This window comes from Biomphalaria glabrata, chromosome 16, assembly GCF_947242115.1.
Source record: "Biomphalaria glabrata chromosome 16, xgBioGlab47.1, whole genome shotgun sequence".
Lineage (NCBI taxonomy): Eukaryota > Metazoa > Mollusca > Gastropoda > Planorbidae > Biomphalaria > Biomphalaria glabrata.
The window spans coordinates 30,794,869-30,815,017 of NC_074726.1; the positions used below are offsets into that span (position 1 = coordinate 30,794,869).

A 20,149-nucleotide genomic window follows, 5' to 3' on the forward strand; every position below is an offset into this window, starting at 1 on the left:
TTAAAAAAAACCGGCATTGTCAGCTTTCATTTAATAAAAATGTAATAATAAGCCAAATTTTAACGAAAACAAGAAGTTCAAATATTCAAATTCAATTTATTTTGTAATACAAAATCTTAATTTTCACTTATTATCCTTATCACAACCCAAATTAGGCCCCACGCAATCCGTTTTGCATAGGGCCCTGCAACCTGTAGGACAGGCCCTGCTCACAGTCACAGAACAGTAGCTGCACCAGGTATTAGGAGTGGTCTAGCTAAAAATGGCAATATTGTCTGACACCACTCGAGAGACTTTAGTTCAAAAATATTTCTGACAAATTTCTTACAATTTTGACAGTTCATGTTTCTCTTGGAGAACCGTCAATCCCTAACTCATTTAGTCCCTAAATTCAACTGGAGTTGGGCTGTTATCCATTTTGTACACAGAAAAAAATTCTTTATTGTAAAGTAAACTTGGCTTCAAACTTTTTATGACATTTTTATCAGTAGATATTCAGTCTGTGTGTGATACATCTCAACTTAGTCATTCTTCTAAGGTTTTAGATTTACCCTAAATGAAAATGTTCAAAGTAGACAAAAAAAAAAAAAAAACATTTAATTGTTTTTAAATTGAAACAGTTTTTTTTAGTGTAAAACATTACATCAAATTTGGTCCAAATAACATATCTCTTCTAATAACATGTAGTGAGTCACATAATCATTTTAATCCTTCTTCGCTCAGAGATAATATGAATGTTTTAGCTAATAACATTATAAAAATTGCTAACATCTACAGAAACATTCTCAGCCTTAAAAAGGGTTTTTGATGTCTATACTATTTTCTAAAAGTAACATTAATTAAAGTTTTAATTAAGCTTGAAAAACAAGCATGAGTTCTTTACAATGGGGATAATACTCGTAGAAAAGGAACAAAAAATGTATATTAAAATATTGAAGTGTCTTCCATTTGAAACCAAATGGAAGAGGACTTTTTTTTTCATGTATTTTAGGCTTAAGACTTCTCTTAACTCTTTCAGTGCGAATTATTTTGATAGAAAAAAATGAAGCTTTCTGGGATTTAATTAATGAGAGTAACGCCGCACTGAAAGAGTTAAATAAAAATAATTGGAACCTAGGTTAACACTCACAGCAGAATGTCATGAGATGACAGAAAGTTTGGTTGGAATTAGAAACTAGTAAAAATCTGAAACACTTTGCACATGGCCAGTCCAGGTGAATGGGTGTAGTGCAGGCAAAGAGGGAAAGGGAGATAAAAAGGCTGTTTGAAATGAGGGTAATAAACTCAGTTTGTGGAAGACCAAACCAAACAGATCTAAGTAAATATCTACACTAAGATGAATGGAGCATCGCTTTATTTATTAAAGCCAACAGTAAAAGGTTTTTAAATGGATAAAAAATGACAACGTATTTCAAAGATTTTGCAAAAATATGAGACTTATGTAACAATAAGGTATCAATCTAAAGCTAGGCTTAATTCTAGGCCGTAGAAAAATTATGTATTATTTTACCAAAAAAAAAGCTACTGTCTTAACCAACTCCACATATTTGGATGCTGACAATGGAAATTGAGAGACTTCTTATTCAACCTCAACAGAAAGATAACCTTTTGTGATTGGTAGTTGTTTCCAGTTTGTCGACTCGTTTATTTCTTCACGGTCTCAATAGCTTCCATCACACTAACAAAGCATATTAATTGTTCAGTGGTTCAGATACAATAACCAATTAAAACTGTTGCTCATTTTTAGCTATAATAATAATGATAATAATAATAATAATGTTTATTATCCCTAAGAAAATTTGTCTTACGATATGTGCATTGCACCAAACAAAACTTTCTAACTATAGAAAACCAAAATATACATTCACACTATCCACACTCAAAATTTACTTGTTAGATTTTTATATCAGATAGTTGAATTGTATTTAATCATTTGTTTCAAAAGCTCTCATTTAGAAAATTTCAATAAGCTTCAAATATAATTAAGAAATCAAGTTGACTTTACCCCCCCCCCAGCTTTAAATATCTATTCAACAGGTTAAGCTCACACATCACCCACACACACATCACACACACTTATCTCCCACACAACTACTTTGCCATTGGGACTGTTAAACATTTTATGTTCCACACAATACTGCCTTTTTAGTTCTGCTTAGTGCATCACAGTCTGTCACCAGACTTAGCACATCATTCCAAATGTCACTTATGATATTTATAAATTGTTTCAGTTCATTCAAGGACCTAGAGGAGAACCAGGTCCCCAAGGAGTGCCCGGTGTACAGGGTCTTCCAGGACTACCTGGTGATAAAGGTGATGAAGGTCCTGAAGGTCCTGTGGGTCCAGCTGGTCCAAAGGTAATATATTCTCAAATTACAATATTGGATGGCAGTCTGTCATGTGGTATGCACCCTGGACCTCACCTCAGTAGTCCGGGGTTCAAACCCTGCCTGCTGTCATCCCCTCCATTAGCTCTGAGGTTTGAGTTAAATTCTGAAGGAATATGCAACACATGTCAAACAAACAAAACCATATTGACCTTTTATGTGGTCCATTTTTTCATATAGTTGTGTTATTCAAACACAAAAATTACTAAATTCCAATTTGTAATTATCATAAAATTTAATTTCTAATGTTTGAAATTTGATTTAGATTTTGAGTGTTTTTTTATGTCTTGTTTAAAATTAAAATTAAATGTATTCAGTGTGATAATGTATTATGCTATATATTTCGGTTATATTGTGATATTTGGTTGTAAATTATATTTTCTATAGCACTTACAGGCGCTATACAAAATCAACTCGGGTTCCATTTTGACCACACTGGCATAGAAGAAAGTAACTGGCAGAAGATGGCCTCTGAAAGAGATGGTTGGAGAGCTTTCACAAAGGCTGTGTGGACACATTAGAGACCAAAAGAAAAGCCCTTATTGAAGACAGAAGATGTAAAGAAAACTTAAATAGACCCCTGGTGGACACTGGCTTTGTCTTCATCAGTTGGAGACAAATAATCAAAGACATCACCATTATGTTTTGTATGACTACATGATAATGTATTGATATTGTATTTATAATGTATTTATAATATTCGCTTTTTTTAATTGATTCCAGGGAGAACAAGGTTTAACAGGACCAGTAGGACCACAAGGACCTCCTGGACCAGGACTAAGTGAGCTTGAATTGGATGGAGTAGGACTGAAGGTAGATTGTAACAAATTTCTACACATTTGGGGACATTTTTTGATGTACTTTCCAGATGCAGTTCTTTTAAGACATATTATTTTCCACAACCAGATAGACTTTTGGAACATGAACCAAATTAAATTTCATTGACATATTGCAGGCATAGGGACTTATTTTTTTTTTTGTTCCCTAATTAACTATTCTTGTCTGCAGTATTTGTTTTTGGTAATGCATTGTTAGATACAGTCTGATACAGCCATCACAATAGCAAGATGTCACAGCTGTTGGGTCACTAATATTAAAAGACTCTTGGATTCTTTAATAACAATGTTTATTTTCTCTAAAAGGGAAAAAGTTTTTCTTTGTTTTCTAGTCAGTCTCTATGGTTACTAATTACTCTCAAGCCTAATCTATTGTCATTTCCTGCCAAATCCTAACCAATCTTTTGGTTCTAGATTATAACAGGACAATTAATAAAACTATTTCTTATTTCTACACACTACTTACCTTGTTAAGTATTTGTATTAGTAATATGTACCATTGAAAATATAAAGATGTTTTTTGTTGCCTTCCTTTTTTTTAGGGAGAAAAAGGAGACCCAGGGCCACCTGGACCAATAGGCCCAAGAGGATTCCCTGGAGCTAAAGGAGAAATTGGCTACCCTGGACTCCCAGTAAGTTGACGTTCATTATTTATCTTTAGATTGACCAATTATCTTATCTAAAAAATTATAGATGTTTCTACAAAAGAGAAGATAATTATGTCCTGCTCATATCCATGTGTCAATCTTGTCATGCATGTTAATCAGTGGCTTAAAGTTTGCCAAGTCGTTTTCAAAAGCTTTAAAATTTCACAAAAGATAAGCTTGTTTGTTAATATACTTTATAATGTCAAAAAAAAATGAGGTATATAATTTTTAAATGGTCTATTAAGATGTCTTGTACAATGTACATTATGTGAGATAATAGATGCCTAAGTTTGGGTTTCAATTTTCCTAGGTGGGTAGCAAACCAAGGTTAACTAATCCCTTTTGCTCAAAGGCATTATGACAGCTTTGATTTAATTAAAGCATCTCAGCCCACTTTTTTAAAGGGATAATACTTTTCTTATTTGAAACTCAATAATCATTGAAATGAGATTCAAGAACGCAAACTATCATGTTATTTTATTCAAGTTCCAGCTGAACTCTCTCACATTGAATAGAGATTGAGTTTCTCTGTAATCTTATCAAACAAATGGAGCCAGTCTTGTGACCTAAATACAAATCAGTTTGACCCTGGGTAACAAAAAGATGGATGGAAACTATGGTCTTAAAAACAATTACTTCCTTTCATTGTGTTGAAATGTAAATTGTACTAAAGCAACTTTATGTCCTCAATATACTTTTGAAAGGGATGGTCACTGAACATACATTTTTTATACAAAATGATTTTAATTCATCTAAAACTACTAGCTATTTCAAGTTACTTGTTTCTATTTATCTTTATTTTGCTTTTTTTTTTTCTTAGGGTCGCCCTGGTTTACGTGGAAGAAAAGGTGAAATTGGCATTGGTTTACCTGGACGTAAGGGAGAGCCAGGCCCACCTGGTCTTGGTCTACCTGGCAGTGGCGTTTTGGTTAAAGGAAATAAAGGTGACTCTGTAAGTAAATAGTGACCTGTTTCAATTAATGACACCATTATTACCTGCGGCTTTCAGATATCTGAAACGGTGGTAATAAGTTCTGGGTTTGTTAGTGTCATCGACTTTTTTCTCTAATATTTTGTTAGTTTCACTCATCATTGACTTTTAATTGGACTTTTAGATTCACAATATTGTATCCACTCAAGCATTGATTCCTCTCTAGACTTTTTAGAACTTGACATCAAATACATTTTTGACTGCTTTGTATTTTTTTCACAGGGTCCTAAGGGTGATCGGGGTGATCGAGGTCTGCCAGGACCACCAGGAGCTTTTACTGGCCCTGATGGATTGACTATTACAGGTAAAGCTTTAAAATGCATGTGGCTAGTTTTAGTTAACCCTTAAAGTGCTGAGCTGTTTTACAATGAGTGCATACAAAATGGAATTACAATTCTAATGTTTGGAGGCTAAACTACCACAGGCACCTCAAGGGTTAATGAGCAGGGCTTAGGAAATACCAATCTCTTATCTTATCTTATATAATACAGACATTACTTCAAAAAAGAAGATGATTACGTCATGCATTTAGTCATGCATATTAACCAATGACTACCTTTTAATATTTTATATTTTCTTTTCCCATGAGATTTTGTAAGCTTACACTAATGTATATCTCATCTCTGCTGTGGTCCCGTCTGGGTCACAGGCCACCAACCAGTTTCTTAAATGCATCTCGGTTCTGGTTGAGGCTCTCCAACTGTTCCCACATCTTGCCTATCTGCTTGACATATGTTTCCAAATCATAATAAGCAAAATTTGTTTTTGATTTACCTATTGGCAGTGGTATGTAGTACTCTTTCTGAGTTCTCATCTGTGACTTAATTATTCAGTCAATATTAAAATGAGCACTTAGCTATTAAATGTAGGTCACTAGATATAGTCTATGGGACTGCGGTTCCTAGCACAACCAGAGACAATGCGTTAATGCTGAAAAATAAAAATTGCTGGTTGCTTCTCAAACTGAACAGAACATTTGTTTGAAGGAACTCTTCTTGACATTACATAGCACTTTGTTCTAACATTTCTTCATGATTGTCGCAGCGACAGATTGTTAGGTGATCAAATAGGCCTACAACATCATCTTACATTTTATTTTAAAAGTGAAAAAAGAATGAAGTAGGCTATGTTTTCAGTGTTCACATTAATTAATTAAAAAAATAGAAAATATATTTAATGTTGTTAGATAATTTGATTGTTTAAGGTTGCTATAACTTCAAGTGTCTTTATGCTGGTCCCTAAAGTCTATGTCTTTGTCTTTATTCTGCACTGACTTACATTTTCAATAAAGTAAATTTGGTCCAAGTCAGTTAAGGTTTCTCTGCAAATGTTGACTGGTGAGTCAAATGGACAGCTATCTAGATGTTGGCCTTACACAAGGTTACAATAGCATTTCCCTGGGTTCAATCCCAAATCCATCACTTTGTTTTCTATACTGTTCAACATTTTCAGCATTTTCCAAAATTACATAATTTTAATTAAGTGGGCTTAAAGAGATCAAATTTAACACAAGCATATATATGTCTGAATTAAGAAATGTTTATCTACAATTTAGAGCTTCAGTCTATCACAATATCCTTGTTACTAAAATGTTCAAATGTTTGACTGTTAGGTCGAGGTTTGCCAGGGCCTAAAGGTGAAAAAGGTGAACAAGGCTTCCCTGGTCGTGATGGTATTGATGGCAAGCCAGTAAGTATTGCTTGGTGTAACTGTACAACTAGAGAATCAGTGGATAGAAAATAGTTTTGTATTAGGGTAATTCATTTAGTTTCATCATATTCACTTTGTTCTCTTTATTCACTTTCTTCTCTTTATTCACTTTGTTCACTTCATGTTTTTACCTTTTAGGGTCTGAGGGGACCTCCTGGTCCACCTGGAGCAGGAGGTTTTGGTGATGGTGTAGCAGTAGTTGGACCACAAGGCCCACCAGGTCCACCTGTAAGTTTAATTTTTTTTTCTCTCTTTGACTTTAGGATCATGAATCAGTCAGTCGCAATTTCAGTTGTTTGTTTTTTTTCTAGCAACTTTATTCTTTAATCTTCTTCCCTGGAGAGTCGCTGAGTTAAGGGAGTTGACTAGTGGTGTTAGGTTTGTGAAATGAGACTATTCACTTGTGATAAACTCACTGCTTGCTATTTTTTGAGTTTTAGTTGTCCAAGAGCAGTGTGACTAGAACCAATTATTTGCCGCAGTTAGAAAGAGAGACGTCAACCGAAAACATAGCGGTCGTGTAGTTTAATTAGCAGTGGACGTTGTAAGGCACTTCTCTTTGTTGTCTTATTCTTATTCAGATAAGTCAAATGGAGGTAACTCTCAGATAGTGAAATCAAATAACACAGGCAAAAGGCCAACAATATAAGTGAGTCGAAGTTGTTATGGCACGATTAGGAATTAGATATTTGTTTCATAGAAAGGGAAAGTTTTGACTTACAGACAATGTTGCAACTAGTAAAAACCAGAAAAGGATTTTAGAAAGAATATCAAAATATAAATGATGTAAACAGAATACTTTTGAGAGGCAATTTTTATGAGTGTAGAGATTTAGCTTGACGACATCCGAGGGTTCCCTTGAGTATCATTAAACTTCTTGCTCAATATTCCCAATCAGCGTCGACTTTTATTGTTGGCCTTTCACCTGTGTTATTTGATGTCGCTATTTAAGAGTTACCTCCATTTGACCTATAGGTCTCCATTTGACCTATCTGCATAGGACACAGTGTGGCAGTGCCTAACAAAGGGTACACAACTGACATGAATAAAAGTATTCCAAACAGAATTTACTTGCCCCGGCATTGGTCTTATTACATTTAAGTTGCCACTCTTTGTTCTAATTAGATGTCAAATAATTGTTTAAATATCATTTTTACCTTGTTTGATTTATTATTTCATTAATAAGTAGAATTCTATAATACCTTAGCATTCCATCTAACCCCAAAATACTATAAGCTCATATTATGAGTGACAGAACCTGGGTTTTTTAATGTTGGTTTCACTTAGTAACTACCTTTTACCTTTACCTATCCCTTAGTCTGTTGGACTGTTGGGGCGTCATGCAAGATTTGTCGACCGTCTTTCTTCATTCCTTTCTGTCTTTTGCCTTAGTTAGAACCTCTTTCAATAGCAGACCCATTTCCTTTATTCATCCAATTTTTAGGGGGTTTATATTTTACTATAAAGTGTACATATTTATTTTACTGCTAGCGATTGCAGTAAGCCTGTAGACTGGGTAGAATGTGCAGTCAGAGTTAGTGACCTTGTTGACTTTGGAGGCATAAAACTTATTGACGTAAGGAAACCAGCAATGCTATTATCAAATGGATGGCTGCCTGGTCGTGCGGTTTGAGCGCAGGACTGTCGTTCAGATTTATCAACGGTCGAGGGTTCAAACCCTGCCCGCTCCCATCCCCTGTCATCCTGCGGGAGGTTTGGACTAGGAAGTAAACTATCTTCAACTCTGAAGGAACATCCGAAACATGTAAAACATTTTACAAACATTTTACAAATACTTGGTATTACCATACGTCAAATCCATTCTTATTGATCTTCCACTTAGTTTTAGATTTTTTAAAAACTTTCTTCAGAATTTGATAGTTTCACATTGTTTTTTTATTGTTGTGTAATTGTTTACATGTTTGTTCACCAGGGACCCAGAGGTCTGACAGGAATGGGAACTGAAGGCCCACGAGGCCCACAAGGCCCACCTGGCAACCCTGGACCACAAGGCCCTCCAGGTGTTGGACTCAAGGGCCCACCCGGACCACCTGGACCACCAGGAGATTATGTCATCAATGGGGCTCGCTTGATCCAAGGCCCCCCTGGTCCACCAGGCCCTCCCGGCCCACCAGGTGTGACCACCACTTTAAATGGTGATGAAAAATTAGGATTTGGCAGTACTGTTGGAGCAGGTGGATCTAGAGTAAGTCCTATCTTATCTTTTATAATACAGATGTTACTTCAAAAAATAAGATGATTACGTCCTATTACTTATATGCCCAACTCTGAGTCTTGTATTACCGGTTTTCATAGAGATACATTTTTTTTATGTCTCTTCAACCTTAGGGTGCTGTAGTTTACCAAAACCGTGATTTGATGTTATCAATGTCCCAACGAGTGCCTCTCGGTATGATGGCCTTTGTGTTAGAAGAAGAGCTTCTATACATTCGTGTCAAGTCAGGATGGCGCTATATTCAGGTAGGGTGTAAAGAATGATCTGATTTGATTTGGGATTAATCAAGTTTTTTTTTTATTAACTGTCACTAATACATAGATCAATGTTATAGAAAATCTAAGTGAACCCATCCTGATATTTCACTTGTGTTGTTGTGTCTACAGCTCGGCTCAGTTCTTTCTATTCCAGAAGTTATTCCAACTGTAAGTGGTTTCATTTTTTGTTATTTTACCAAGTTCTTTTCCATTTCTCTCTTTAATTTCTTTTTTTTTTTCAGGAGTTTTATATTTTTAGATTTTTTTCCTTTTAAATAAAAAAAAACAATACTTTAAAAAGGAAACAAAAAAGTTGTACAATTTTAATTGAATGAAGTAATTGCTCATTGGATCAGCATGCTGTTTTTTTTTCTTTGCATTTTGATTGGGTGATGACAATTAAGTTGGCACAAATCAGAGTCTTGACACAAATTTTACTTTGAAGATAAACAGATTCCATTACAAACTAAAACTCCACTCCTTCACTTTGTGTGGTCCAATTGTTAGCAGCTTGTCACTTCTAGTCAAGTGCAAAGCGTTCACCCAGAAATGTAACCTCGGTCCAAAGTGGCACATACATGGCATGAAATCCTGGACTAGAACTTTGAAAGTCAAAGTGCATATTTGTATCTTGAATTTGACCTGATAGAAAAATGATGCTAAGAGTATTTCAATACAAAAAAACTTGACTGTATGATTAACTGCAGTGCTAGTGATCTTATGGATCCAATAGCATTATTTATACATTTAAAAATCTATAAAACTGTTGGATTTAAATGCCTATGTGTATGTAGATTAAGTAAATTTAGCAAGTTGAAATTATAGCAACATATTAATGTTTTCTATGTTATGCTTTAAAAAAAAAAGATTCAAAATATGAATTTTTCTTAGTTAAATGAAAAACAAAATTCTCTATTTTCTGTCATGTTAAGATTGTGAATTAAACCACATTAATATTGTGAATTAGACCACATTAAGATTGTGAATTAGACCACTTTAAGATTGTGAATTAGACCACATTAAGATTGTGAATTAAACCACATTAATATTGTGAATTATACCACATTAAGATTGTGAATTAGACCACATTAAGATTGTGAATTAGACCACATTAAGATTGTGAATTAGACCACATTAAGATTGATCTTGTGTATAGCACCAAAATCTTAACTTTGCTACCATTCTGTACAGTAGTTGATATATGTGTCTAGATGTCACATGACTCATGATGTCACTTCAATATTTTTTTTTTCTCCTTTTTTTTATTTACAATTTCTCTCATTCTCATTTGTATTTTATCCAGTCCCTAATTATACATTCTTCTCCCTGGCCTTTCCACCCCACCCCCCTTTCATATTATCACAACCTACATTTCAAAATGTCCTATTATTGTACCTTTGTGTCTGGGCAAATTTTGTACGTTTGTTGTTCTCACTTTTCATTGCACACTAGATCTACACACTGAGCAGCGGGTTTTATTTCCTTCAACAACTCTTAATGCCTTAACTTCTTGAAAGAGGTTTTGTTCGTTATATTTTGGGTTAGTCATTTTCTGTAAATCATGTAGGAAAAGATTTGTTTCATTATGAAAAATGATTTCTTTCTCTTTTTTTCCCTCCGCCTCATTGTCGGGGACGCTGTTCTTTGCATGCTTAGCACCCTAGGCGACCCGACAGTGATCAGAATCAAACCGATAGAGAAAATGAGGGCACCCTCGCAGTGGAAAATGATGGTTTCAGTGATGCCGACAGAGAGAGGCTTGTCAAGGAGATGTACCTGAGGCAGTTAGAAGAGAGAAAGAAGAGGAGAGAACAGGAGGAGCAAATCAGGAGGTTGCAGTGGGAGAAGAAGAAGCAGGAAGAGGAGAGGGCTAGACTAGAGCTTCAGAGGAAAGAAAATGCTGCCAAAGATGAAGAGCGGAAAAGGGCAGAGCAAAGGCAGAGGGAAGAGGCAGAGAAAAGGAGACTGCACCTGGAAAGGTTGAAGGCGGAGCAGGAAAGGAAGGAAGAGGAGAGGCAGAGAAAAGAACAAAATGATAGGCTTGAAAGACAGAGGGCAGAAGAAGAACAAAGGCTAGCATTAGCGGAGAATGAAAAAAGACTGGAGGCAAGACGCAGATATGAAGAGGAGTATAGGAGGAGGCTGGCAGAGAGGGAGAGAGTTGAAAAAGAGAGGAAACAAAGAGAAGAAGAAAGACAAAAACTTTTGCGGTTAAGAGAAGAAAGAGAAAAAGCCAACCAGCTAGCCATTGACAGACGAAGACAGCTCTCAGATTACGGAATCACCGGTCAAATTCACATAGTTGACATTGACAAAAACAAACTTCAAGGCCAAGGAAATACCAGCAGACCAGCTGCCACAACCAATGTCAGAGTGGTCGACCAAGATGATGACCAGGAACCTGCCAGCTATGTCCTAGATAAGCGGCGGGTAATGAGCTACTGTCTCTTTATAATCTAGTAAAAAAAACAAAAAACTTCTTATTCCATTGAAGTTTATCGCCGCTATTTATTTGTACACAACTTATTTAGGCTGTACATAGCAAGCAAACTAACATTTCTTTTGCCTACTGCAGTTCATGGATCTCCTGGTATCTGGGCTTGGCTACTGCAAACTGCTTCTAGATCTCTATTTAAAATCCAAAGTGTTTTCTAGTAATATAGTAAATGATGTACACAGAAATATGTTTTGTATTGGCTGTAAACAAATCATAGACAGGTTAAAGTAGGTCTCAAATGAAAATTAATTAACTGCCTAGACCAAGATGTGATATGTGCTCTGAACTGTTGTCTTGATGGTGCCATGTTAGAACCCTGCTTGCAACAACCCTCTTCAACATGTAGGAGGTTTGGGTTGAAATGTAATAATCTTCAAATGAAACGGAAAATCCGAAACATGTAAAACAAGAAAAAACATTTTTAAAGAGCGATTGGGGGAAAAAAAATCTGTTTCTGATTTGAAGAGCAATACAAAATATATCATGTTAATATTGATTGGTCAAATGAGAGGTTCACTATCAAAAGCTGTGACATTTAGTTTCTTTGTTCTATTAATAGTTAAATTTAGAGGTGATTGTAGATTAGTCTAGTAGTGTCACATCTTACTAGTGTACTAGTAATAGAGTTAACATAGCTGAAACCAAGGGGTATGACCTGTCTGTTATAGGACCCAAATGTTTACTGGGATGTTTTTAGTAGCAAGAAAATATTTTGTAACTTAGTAATGTGACTCCAGTACTTGATGGTAGGTCTACAACTAGCAATTAAAAAGATACAGCTTATATCCTCAGCTTGAGCCTCAAATAATACTTAACCAGTTTCAGATGGTTAAAATCAATGCATACATTTTGTCTTCATATAAATGGGGCAGGGTAGCTCAGAGTTCAAGCGCTTGGCTTCCTTATCGAGAGGTTTAAGGCTCAAATCTTAGTGAAGAGTGGGATTTTGAGTCCAGCCAACACTAATGAATATCTGATATTAGTTGGAGAAAGTAAATGCTGTTGGTCATTGTGCTGGCCCCATGACACCCTTGTTAACCATTGGCTACAGAAACAGATGACCTTTACATCATCTAGTCTATAGATCACATTGTCTGTGGTACTTTTTTTTAATATAAATGATCAATTGTACCCCAAAGAACACTTGCCCTATTACTTGTAGATTATAAGATGATCCTTTTGGTTGTTTATCTTTTGGCTTACATCTCATCTCTTGTTGTGTCAAATTTGTCTTTGTGGTTTGATGTATTTTTGCTTTTAACCTTTCAGCAAAATATATTTTGCAAATGTTTGTTAACTATTTAAAGCTTATCCCCAGACTATCCCGTGCTATATTTAAAGCTTTAAACTTATGTAAGAAATCCTTCCCATACTGTAATGCTATGGGACATCAACCAATGATGTCAATAACTAAATGACCTGTTGCTTATAAGCCCCTTTACATTTCAGTTGGAACCAAAGATAACCACTGTAAGTGCTAGTCCACCACACACCAATGTGGGTAGAGGGGACCAATTGGAAGTGACTTCCTGCATGAGCAATCACAATTTTATATAGTACATCTGTCCACCCTGTGTCTTCAGTGTTATGTCATGTAATGTCTGTCCACCCTTGTTGGTATATTAACATCTCTTCATCTTGTGCCCTGAACATCATGTCATTTAACATGTGTACCCCCCCTGTGTTGACATTATCATAGCAATTGACATATGTCCACAATTTGCCCTTAATCTGGTACCATTTAACATCTGGCTACCCTGTTCACATGTCATCTGTGTTACTTGTATCAGACTTGTGGAGGCACTGGGACTAAGAGATTGATTAACCCTTAAAGTGCTGAGCTATTTTACAATGAATGGAATAACAATTCTGATGTTTAGAGGCCACACGCGTTTTAAGGGTTAAAAGTCAATTTTCAATGGGCTTTTTAGCACTTTCTGCCATAATAGACTACTTTTTGAAAAATGTTGCCAACTATAGTTTAGCACTAATTAGCACATTTTCTGGGTTATGCAACCAAGTTTGATACAAGAGTTTTCATGTGTTGATTAAGAAGAGTTGTCTCTAGGGAATGGTTTGGTCTCAATCCTTTAAACTAGGGCTCATGTCAACTATCTCACTTGCTTCTAACAAATTTTGCTTGCATATATTCTTTATCTGTAGTTTCAGTAGAATCTCACCAAATTTCTGTTGTTTCTCTGCACCTGACTCGTATGCCCTTAACATTAGGAAAAAACACAGCTTTCAGTGTCATTTTTTTTTTTAAATATTTATTTAATAGTTTAATTGTTGTTTTTTAATTTTACTTCTTTCAGACTATAATTCTCCAAATATTTCGCCAATAAATAAATAAATTAGTTGTTTAATTTGTATTTCTCAGTATTCATTGTTAGATTCCATTTCAAATGTTTTAGATACTTGCATTAGCTGGCACACCAAAACCTTATACCTGACCTAGGTTAATACAAAAAAATCTCCATCTAGTTTTAGTTTTATATTCTGCTTAAATTTTAATTTTTTTTTTTCAAATCAAAGTTAACATTTTTCAATTTTTGAAACAAAAGAGTAGATGACTGCAATATGAAAAATGAAAGAAAGTCTATTTCTTGATTCACTAATGTGCTATAAATCATTTTAGTTTTTAATTTCATTTTAAAGACATTTTTTTTTTCTTTGTTAAATTACCTTAAAGAACTTTTTAAAAATGTATTATTCAATAAATGAATGGGAAAATCAATGCCAGTATCATTTTGAGAAAACTGAGGATGTCATTAGCACATCGATAGAATTCCTATTAACTTTAAAATCAACGTAAGTTAAAAGTAAAGTATTTATACTCTTTAAAATTTTTAGAGAGCATTCTTTTCATAATCTAATTAACATGGACATTTCACTTGCATACATAACATTGTCTTTTACATGTTAAACTTTCTTTTTGACGTACTTCACCTGAGACTGTCTCAGATTGTCAGCTTGGAGTTGAACCAGAAGTAGCCGTAACTGAATTATTTGTTTAAATTTTGGTTTAAAAAACAAATTTCTTGTAGGTTGGGGAGTACCTTTGTGTTAACCACACCGTAGATATATCTTATCTTATATTGTGCGTGATGGATCTATGGATATGCATTTCTTCCTTTGTTTTTTTGCATTTGAGTTTTTGGCATTTCATTAGCCTGGCAAATCTAGTTTCTATTTATGTAGACACACAGTAACTCTAGGTAGCTCTCTAGCTTTGCATTGTTTGCTTTTGTTTGCATTTTTTTTGTTTTTCTTGTAGTAAAATGATTAGGCTTTTTATTGTCTCCCTTAACTTGAAGCCACCTTTAATTAGCCACTATCAAAATATGGAGCTTATAGCTTTATAAAGTAATCTCACTGGTGATATTCAACAACTTCAAATAAATATGACATTTTCATTTAAATGACCTTTTTATCATAAAGGAATTGTTAACATTGATATTAAATTGTTTTAAAGAACTTAACATTTTCATGAATGAAATAATATTAAATGTTATGGTTTCAATCAAACAGAAAATGTAACATTTGGTTCAATGTAAATATTCTATCCAGATTTCTAAATAGTAAACAAATCATATGTCTCGCAAATTATAGTTGTCTAATCTAAACATTGTGGCAGTGCTGCAGTCATCCCATGTTATGTAGAATATTCCGTTAGTGAAGGACTTAATCTCTGACCTTATTGTTTCAGACCACACCTCCTCCCAGGATTGAAATACCTCCAGCCAACTATGCCACTGGAGATATGGTAAGACTTATCTTCTTTGTTAAACCTAAAACACTCAAGCTTAGAGCTTTGTTAGATTACATGACCATTATATAGACAGGGCTGTGGTGGCTGAGTGATAAAGGCTTGGCTTCCATACACAGGGATCTCGAGTTTGAATACCAGTGAAGACTGGGATGTTGAATATGGGGATTCTTAGAATGCAACTAAGTCCACCAAATGCTTATGGGTATTTGACATAAGATGCAGAATTGAAGGTGGCTCTTGAACTGGGGGTCCCGGATTTGAATCCTGGTGAAGACTGGGATTTTTAATTTCGGGATCCTTGGGCGCCTCTGAATCCACCCAGCTCCAATGGGTACCTGACATTAGTTGGGGAAGGTAAACATGTTTGGCCATTGTACTGGCCACATGGCACCCTCATTAACCATAGGACACAGAAACTGATGGCCTTTACACCATCTGCCCTATAGACCACAAGGTCTGAAAGGGAAACTACCTTTTATATTTAGAGCTGTCCCTTTGCATGACATTAGTTGGGGAAAGTAAACATGTTTGGCCATTGTACTGGCCACATGGCACCCTCATTAACCATAGGACACAGAAACTGATGGCCTTTACACCATCTGCCCTATAGACCACAAGTTCTGAAAGGGGAACTACCTTTTATATTTAGAGCTATCCCTTTGCATGACCCTAACTACTACACAACTACCTCTTTCTCTTTGGCAGCTCCATTTGATAGCCCTGGACAAACCTTTAGCTGGCTCTATGCATGGTATCCAGGGGGCAGACTATGAGTGCCACAGGCAGGCCAGGAAACACAGACTGATGGGAACCTATCGAGCCTTCCTGTCTTCAGAAACACAGAATTTGAATTCCATCATTTATTACACTAAAGATAAACAGATTCCAATTGTCAACTCTAAGGTAATTTTAGCTGTAAAGTTGACTTAACTCATAGTCCAATATAGTTTTGAATTGTGATTTCAATAAGGTTTCTCACTTTTAAAAAGATGTCAACAATTTTAAATTCAAGCTTTTATATACTGGTTATTATAATCTATATCTTATCTTCTTCTCTTATCTTATAAATTACAGATGTTCCTTTAAAAGAGAAGATAATTCAATCTTATGTGTATCCCTATGTTATCTAGCCACTCAAGTTAATTAGAGACTGACACTCTGCCAAGTCATTGCTTTACCTGGCTGATTCACACTCTGGTGTCACTACAAATTTGTCCTAGCATATGGAATGAGAAATGTGACTTTATCTTTGTGTTTTTCTATTTTATTACATTGTAAATTTGTATGGTACGGTTCTGTTCATTATCACTAAAGAGAAAAATATTATTTATATGAACTATCCTAAAACCTATATCTTTAATTTCATCTGAGTCTTTATTTTATTGCTACACGATTTCAACTATTTATGTTGAGTTTAAACCTTTTCAAAGTCCACTTATTGTTAAACTTGATGGAACACTGTGACATTGAGTTCTAGTATAGCACTATGATATGTGGGATTTCTGGCTGAGGGGCAAAAACTGCCAGACTACCTATCAAACGGAGACATGGTAGCAGAGTGGTAAAGGGCTCAGCTTCTAAACTGAGGATCTTAAGGGCCTCCCAGAGTCCACCCAGCTCTAATGGGTAACTGACATTAGTTGGGGAAAAGTAATGGCGGTTGGTCTGTGTGCTGGCCACATGACACCCTCGTTAACCATGGGCCACAGAAAAAGATGACTTTTACATCACCTGCCTTGTAGATCGCAAGTAATAATACTTGTTAATGCAGCAATAGATCTACTTAAGGCGATAATCAATTGCAACAGAAATAAATTTATGGACAAAAAAAAATAATTTAAAAAACAAAGCTATTAGAATAGCTGAATGCAACATGGATTAAACTTTATACAAAAACTCAAATCATCTGCCCTATAGATCGCTAGGTCTGAAAGGGAAACTTTACTACCTATCAAAAAGGCTTAAGTTTGAATCCTTGAGCATAGCTGTGTTTGCTGAGCAACTAAAGGCAGCACAGAAACCTTCTGACAGAAACCCCCTCCGCCCCTAGTGATTAAGTGTTTTCAAACAGGTTTTTTAAAATTTTCATTACTTTTAATGGTTCTAGTTTGTATGCTTTAAAAAAACTTTGCAGCCGACCTAATTGAACTTAGACCTCAACACATTAGTCTGCATTCTTGGTTTTGTATTTCAGAATCAAATTCTGTTCAAGTCTTGGAACTCATTAACAGATGGCAGTGGTGCATATTTTAACAGCCAGACACCAATCTATTCATTTGATGGCAATGATGTCATGTATGATCCCAAGTGGTGAGTCTTTACATTAGACAGCAAGCTTATGAAAGCTGAATTGAACTGAGACCTGTGACTTAAGACACACTAGATTTCAGACATAAAAGACTTAATACACACTAGACCCAGACATAAATGACTTAAGACACACTATATGTCAGATGTAAGAAACTTTAAATTTGCCTGACACTACAGGATAGAGAAAGCTAAAAATGTTCCTTGAACCATCTTTGAACTAAAGATTATTTAATCTTGTAGACACTGATTGCAAATGATATTCAAGCACCCAAAATATTGACCTACTGAATGTCCAGTCCATTCTACAATCAAATGTGGGTCAACTTTACAAGATGTTGTACACACTTTTACTCTTTGGTGACTTTTACTTTATGGAAATATAATTTTACCAAAGATTCAAGAAAAATAACACTATTTCCATGTTTTATAATTCCTCTCATTTAGCTATATGGTCTGAGAAAGGTTAGGAGCCACACCAACTTAGTTGCAATGGGTGCTGGAAGTTAATTCATAATCCAAACAATTGTAACTTGATCATTCTCAAAGTAGATTTGTGGCTTAGTGTCTAGGGTCTTGAGCTGAGTTTGCTGAGCACCTAAAGGCAGCATGGAAACCTCAAGGGTTCTTTTAAAAAGAAAATGGACCAAGCTCTAGACCGCACTAGATGGAGAGAGACAGTGAACAATAAAGTTATGGACAGCGAAAAAACATGGGCCTCAGCGCTGGAAGAAAAGGGTACCATGCGAGAAATGGCCAGCTCCTCTACCACAAAAGTGAAAGAAAGTGTCTCTCCAAAATAGGGCTCCACAGCCACATGAAAAAGTGCTAGAGATGAACCATAGTCGTTCTACGACTGAAGGAGGCCAACTAATAAGTTACTTGAACAGATGATTAACATCTTTATAACAGAATATAATCAGTATACTGATTAGTGAAATGTATTGTAAGGGTTATACCCCTTTGGTGTTTTGGGGTTGTTTCTATTAACATTTATTAACACTGACATATGTATTATAATAAATTATGTTGCTCACCAAGTTTCACAAAAACTTATCTGACATCTTTCTAACGAAATATTTGGTTTCATTTACAGGCCTCAAAAGTTTATCTGGCATGGTTCTAATAACAAAGGTGAATTTGTGGAGGGCAAATTCTGCAACAAGTGGCACACTCGAGCAGCCAACGAGATGGGTCTAGCCAGCTCTCTCTTAAAGCACATGCTTCTGGACCAGGAAGAGTACAGCTGTAACAATGCTTTCATTGTCCTGTGTATAGAAAACACGGCAAGACGCTGGCCTTAAAGAATGACAGTTTAGTTTAGTTCACCTGCGTGTTTGTATGCTTTGGTGCTGAGTGTGGAGTCTGGCGGTCACGCAAATGTGAGATTGAATGGGCTGGCAGAGAGTTTTAAAAGCAAATTAATAAAATACAATTTTTATACATAAATATAAATATATTTATCTACAAATTTATCTTCATATATAAACATAATGTATTTCTCATGGGTCACGTCATTGCTATTTTTGTACCAACAAATGTGTTACGTTTTGTGGTCTGATGTGTTGACAAGATTCTATAGTACCATGATTTCTGTTGAACGTTGTGTACTCCTGTGCCTTATAAATATCACACGTGTCATACCTGAGGGCTAGGAAACTTGTATTGACATCACATAGATCATTCTTGAGAGATAGATGTGTATTGATAACACATAGATCATTCTTGAGGGATAGATGTGTATTGATAACACATAGATCATTCTTGAGGGATAGAGATGTTTTGTGTTCAACTCTTTTTCTGTTATTAACTTGCTAGACATAGACCATAGATCTGTGCAACATATTTATCTCGCTTAGTTATCACCCTGTCATTGTTCTTTACAGCTTTAACCACCAAATCTATACAGAATGATTATCTCCCTCTAAATGGCTCTCTTTCTCTCCCCCCTTGTGTTCCCTCTAGTATTACTTTGTTGTCTCACAAGTGAGCTGTGCATGACGCTGATTGTTTATGATTCCAGACTGCACAAAATGATCCATCATATGTCTATAATTGCCTGTCAGATGGCCTTTCCTTGTCAGATGGCCTTTACTTGTCTGATGGATGTACTAAATCTCAATCGTACAAAAACACAAAAACTTGAATTCCAAAATAGATTGAGTTTGTAGAAATTTGTTTTATCGAGTTTGTCAGTGAACTTATTCTCTTAGGTGACAGGTTCAACACATTCATTGAACTGGACTCTGTTCACAAGTTATGTCAACAGCTAGATAGAGTAGCTTGTAAAAAAAAACAACTATCACAACAGCTAGATAGAGTAGCTTGTAAAAAAAAAAATCTATCACAACAGCTAGATAGAGTAGCTTGTAAAAAAAAAAATCTATCACAACAGCTAGATAGAGTAGCTTGTAAAAAAAACAACTATCACAACAGCTAGATAGAGTAGCTTGTAAAAAAAAACAACTATCACAACAGCTAGATAGAGTAGCTTGTAAAAAAAAAAATC

At 35.4% G+C, this 20,149-nt stretch overlaps 1 protein-coding gene across 3 annotated transcripts in view; it reads left to right on the top strand.

Moving 5' to 3' along the window:
- Positions 1-19,542, top strand: part of LOC106079144 (collagen alpha-1(I) chain-like) — a 154,843-nt gene extending 135,301 nt beyond the window's left edge. Inside the window, exons 16-30 of one of the 3 annotated variants that reach the window (XM_056014457.1) lie at positions 2,232-2,357; positions 3,111-3,200; positions 3,766-3,855; positions 4,691-4,822; positions 5,084-5,165; positions 6,474-6,550; positions 6,710-6,799; positions 8,505-8,777; positions 8,921-9,052; positions 9,194-9,232; positions 10,721-11,494; positions 15,271-15,327; positions 16,039-16,236; positions 17,528-17,643; positions 18,737-19,542. In XM_056014457.1, the coding sequence (XP_055870432.1) occupies positions 2,232-2,357; positions 3,111-3,200; positions 3,766-3,855; positions 4,691-4,822; positions 5,084-5,165; positions 6,474-6,550; positions 6,710-6,799; positions 8,505-8,777; positions 8,921-9,052; positions 9,194-9,232; positions 10,721-11,494; positions 15,271-15,327; positions 16,039-16,236; positions 17,528-17,643; positions 18,737-18,944 (2,484 nt within the window). In that variant the 3' untranslated portion in view covers positions 18,945-19,542. Of the gene's footprint in view, positions 1-2,231; positions 2,358-3,110; positions 3,201-3,765; positions 3,856-4,690; positions 4,823-5,083; positions 5,166-6,473; positions 6,551-6,709; positions 6,800-8,504; positions 8,778-8,920; positions 9,053-9,193; positions 9,233-10,720; positions 11,495-13,010; positions 13,032-15,270; positions 15,328-16,038; positions 16,237-17,527; positions 17,644-18,736 lie in introns of all 3 variants that reach the window. The other 2 variants (XM_056014458.1, XM_056014459.1) reach the window with 2 other exon arrangements.
- The last annotated feature ends 607 nt before the right edge of the window (positions 19,543-20,149 follow it).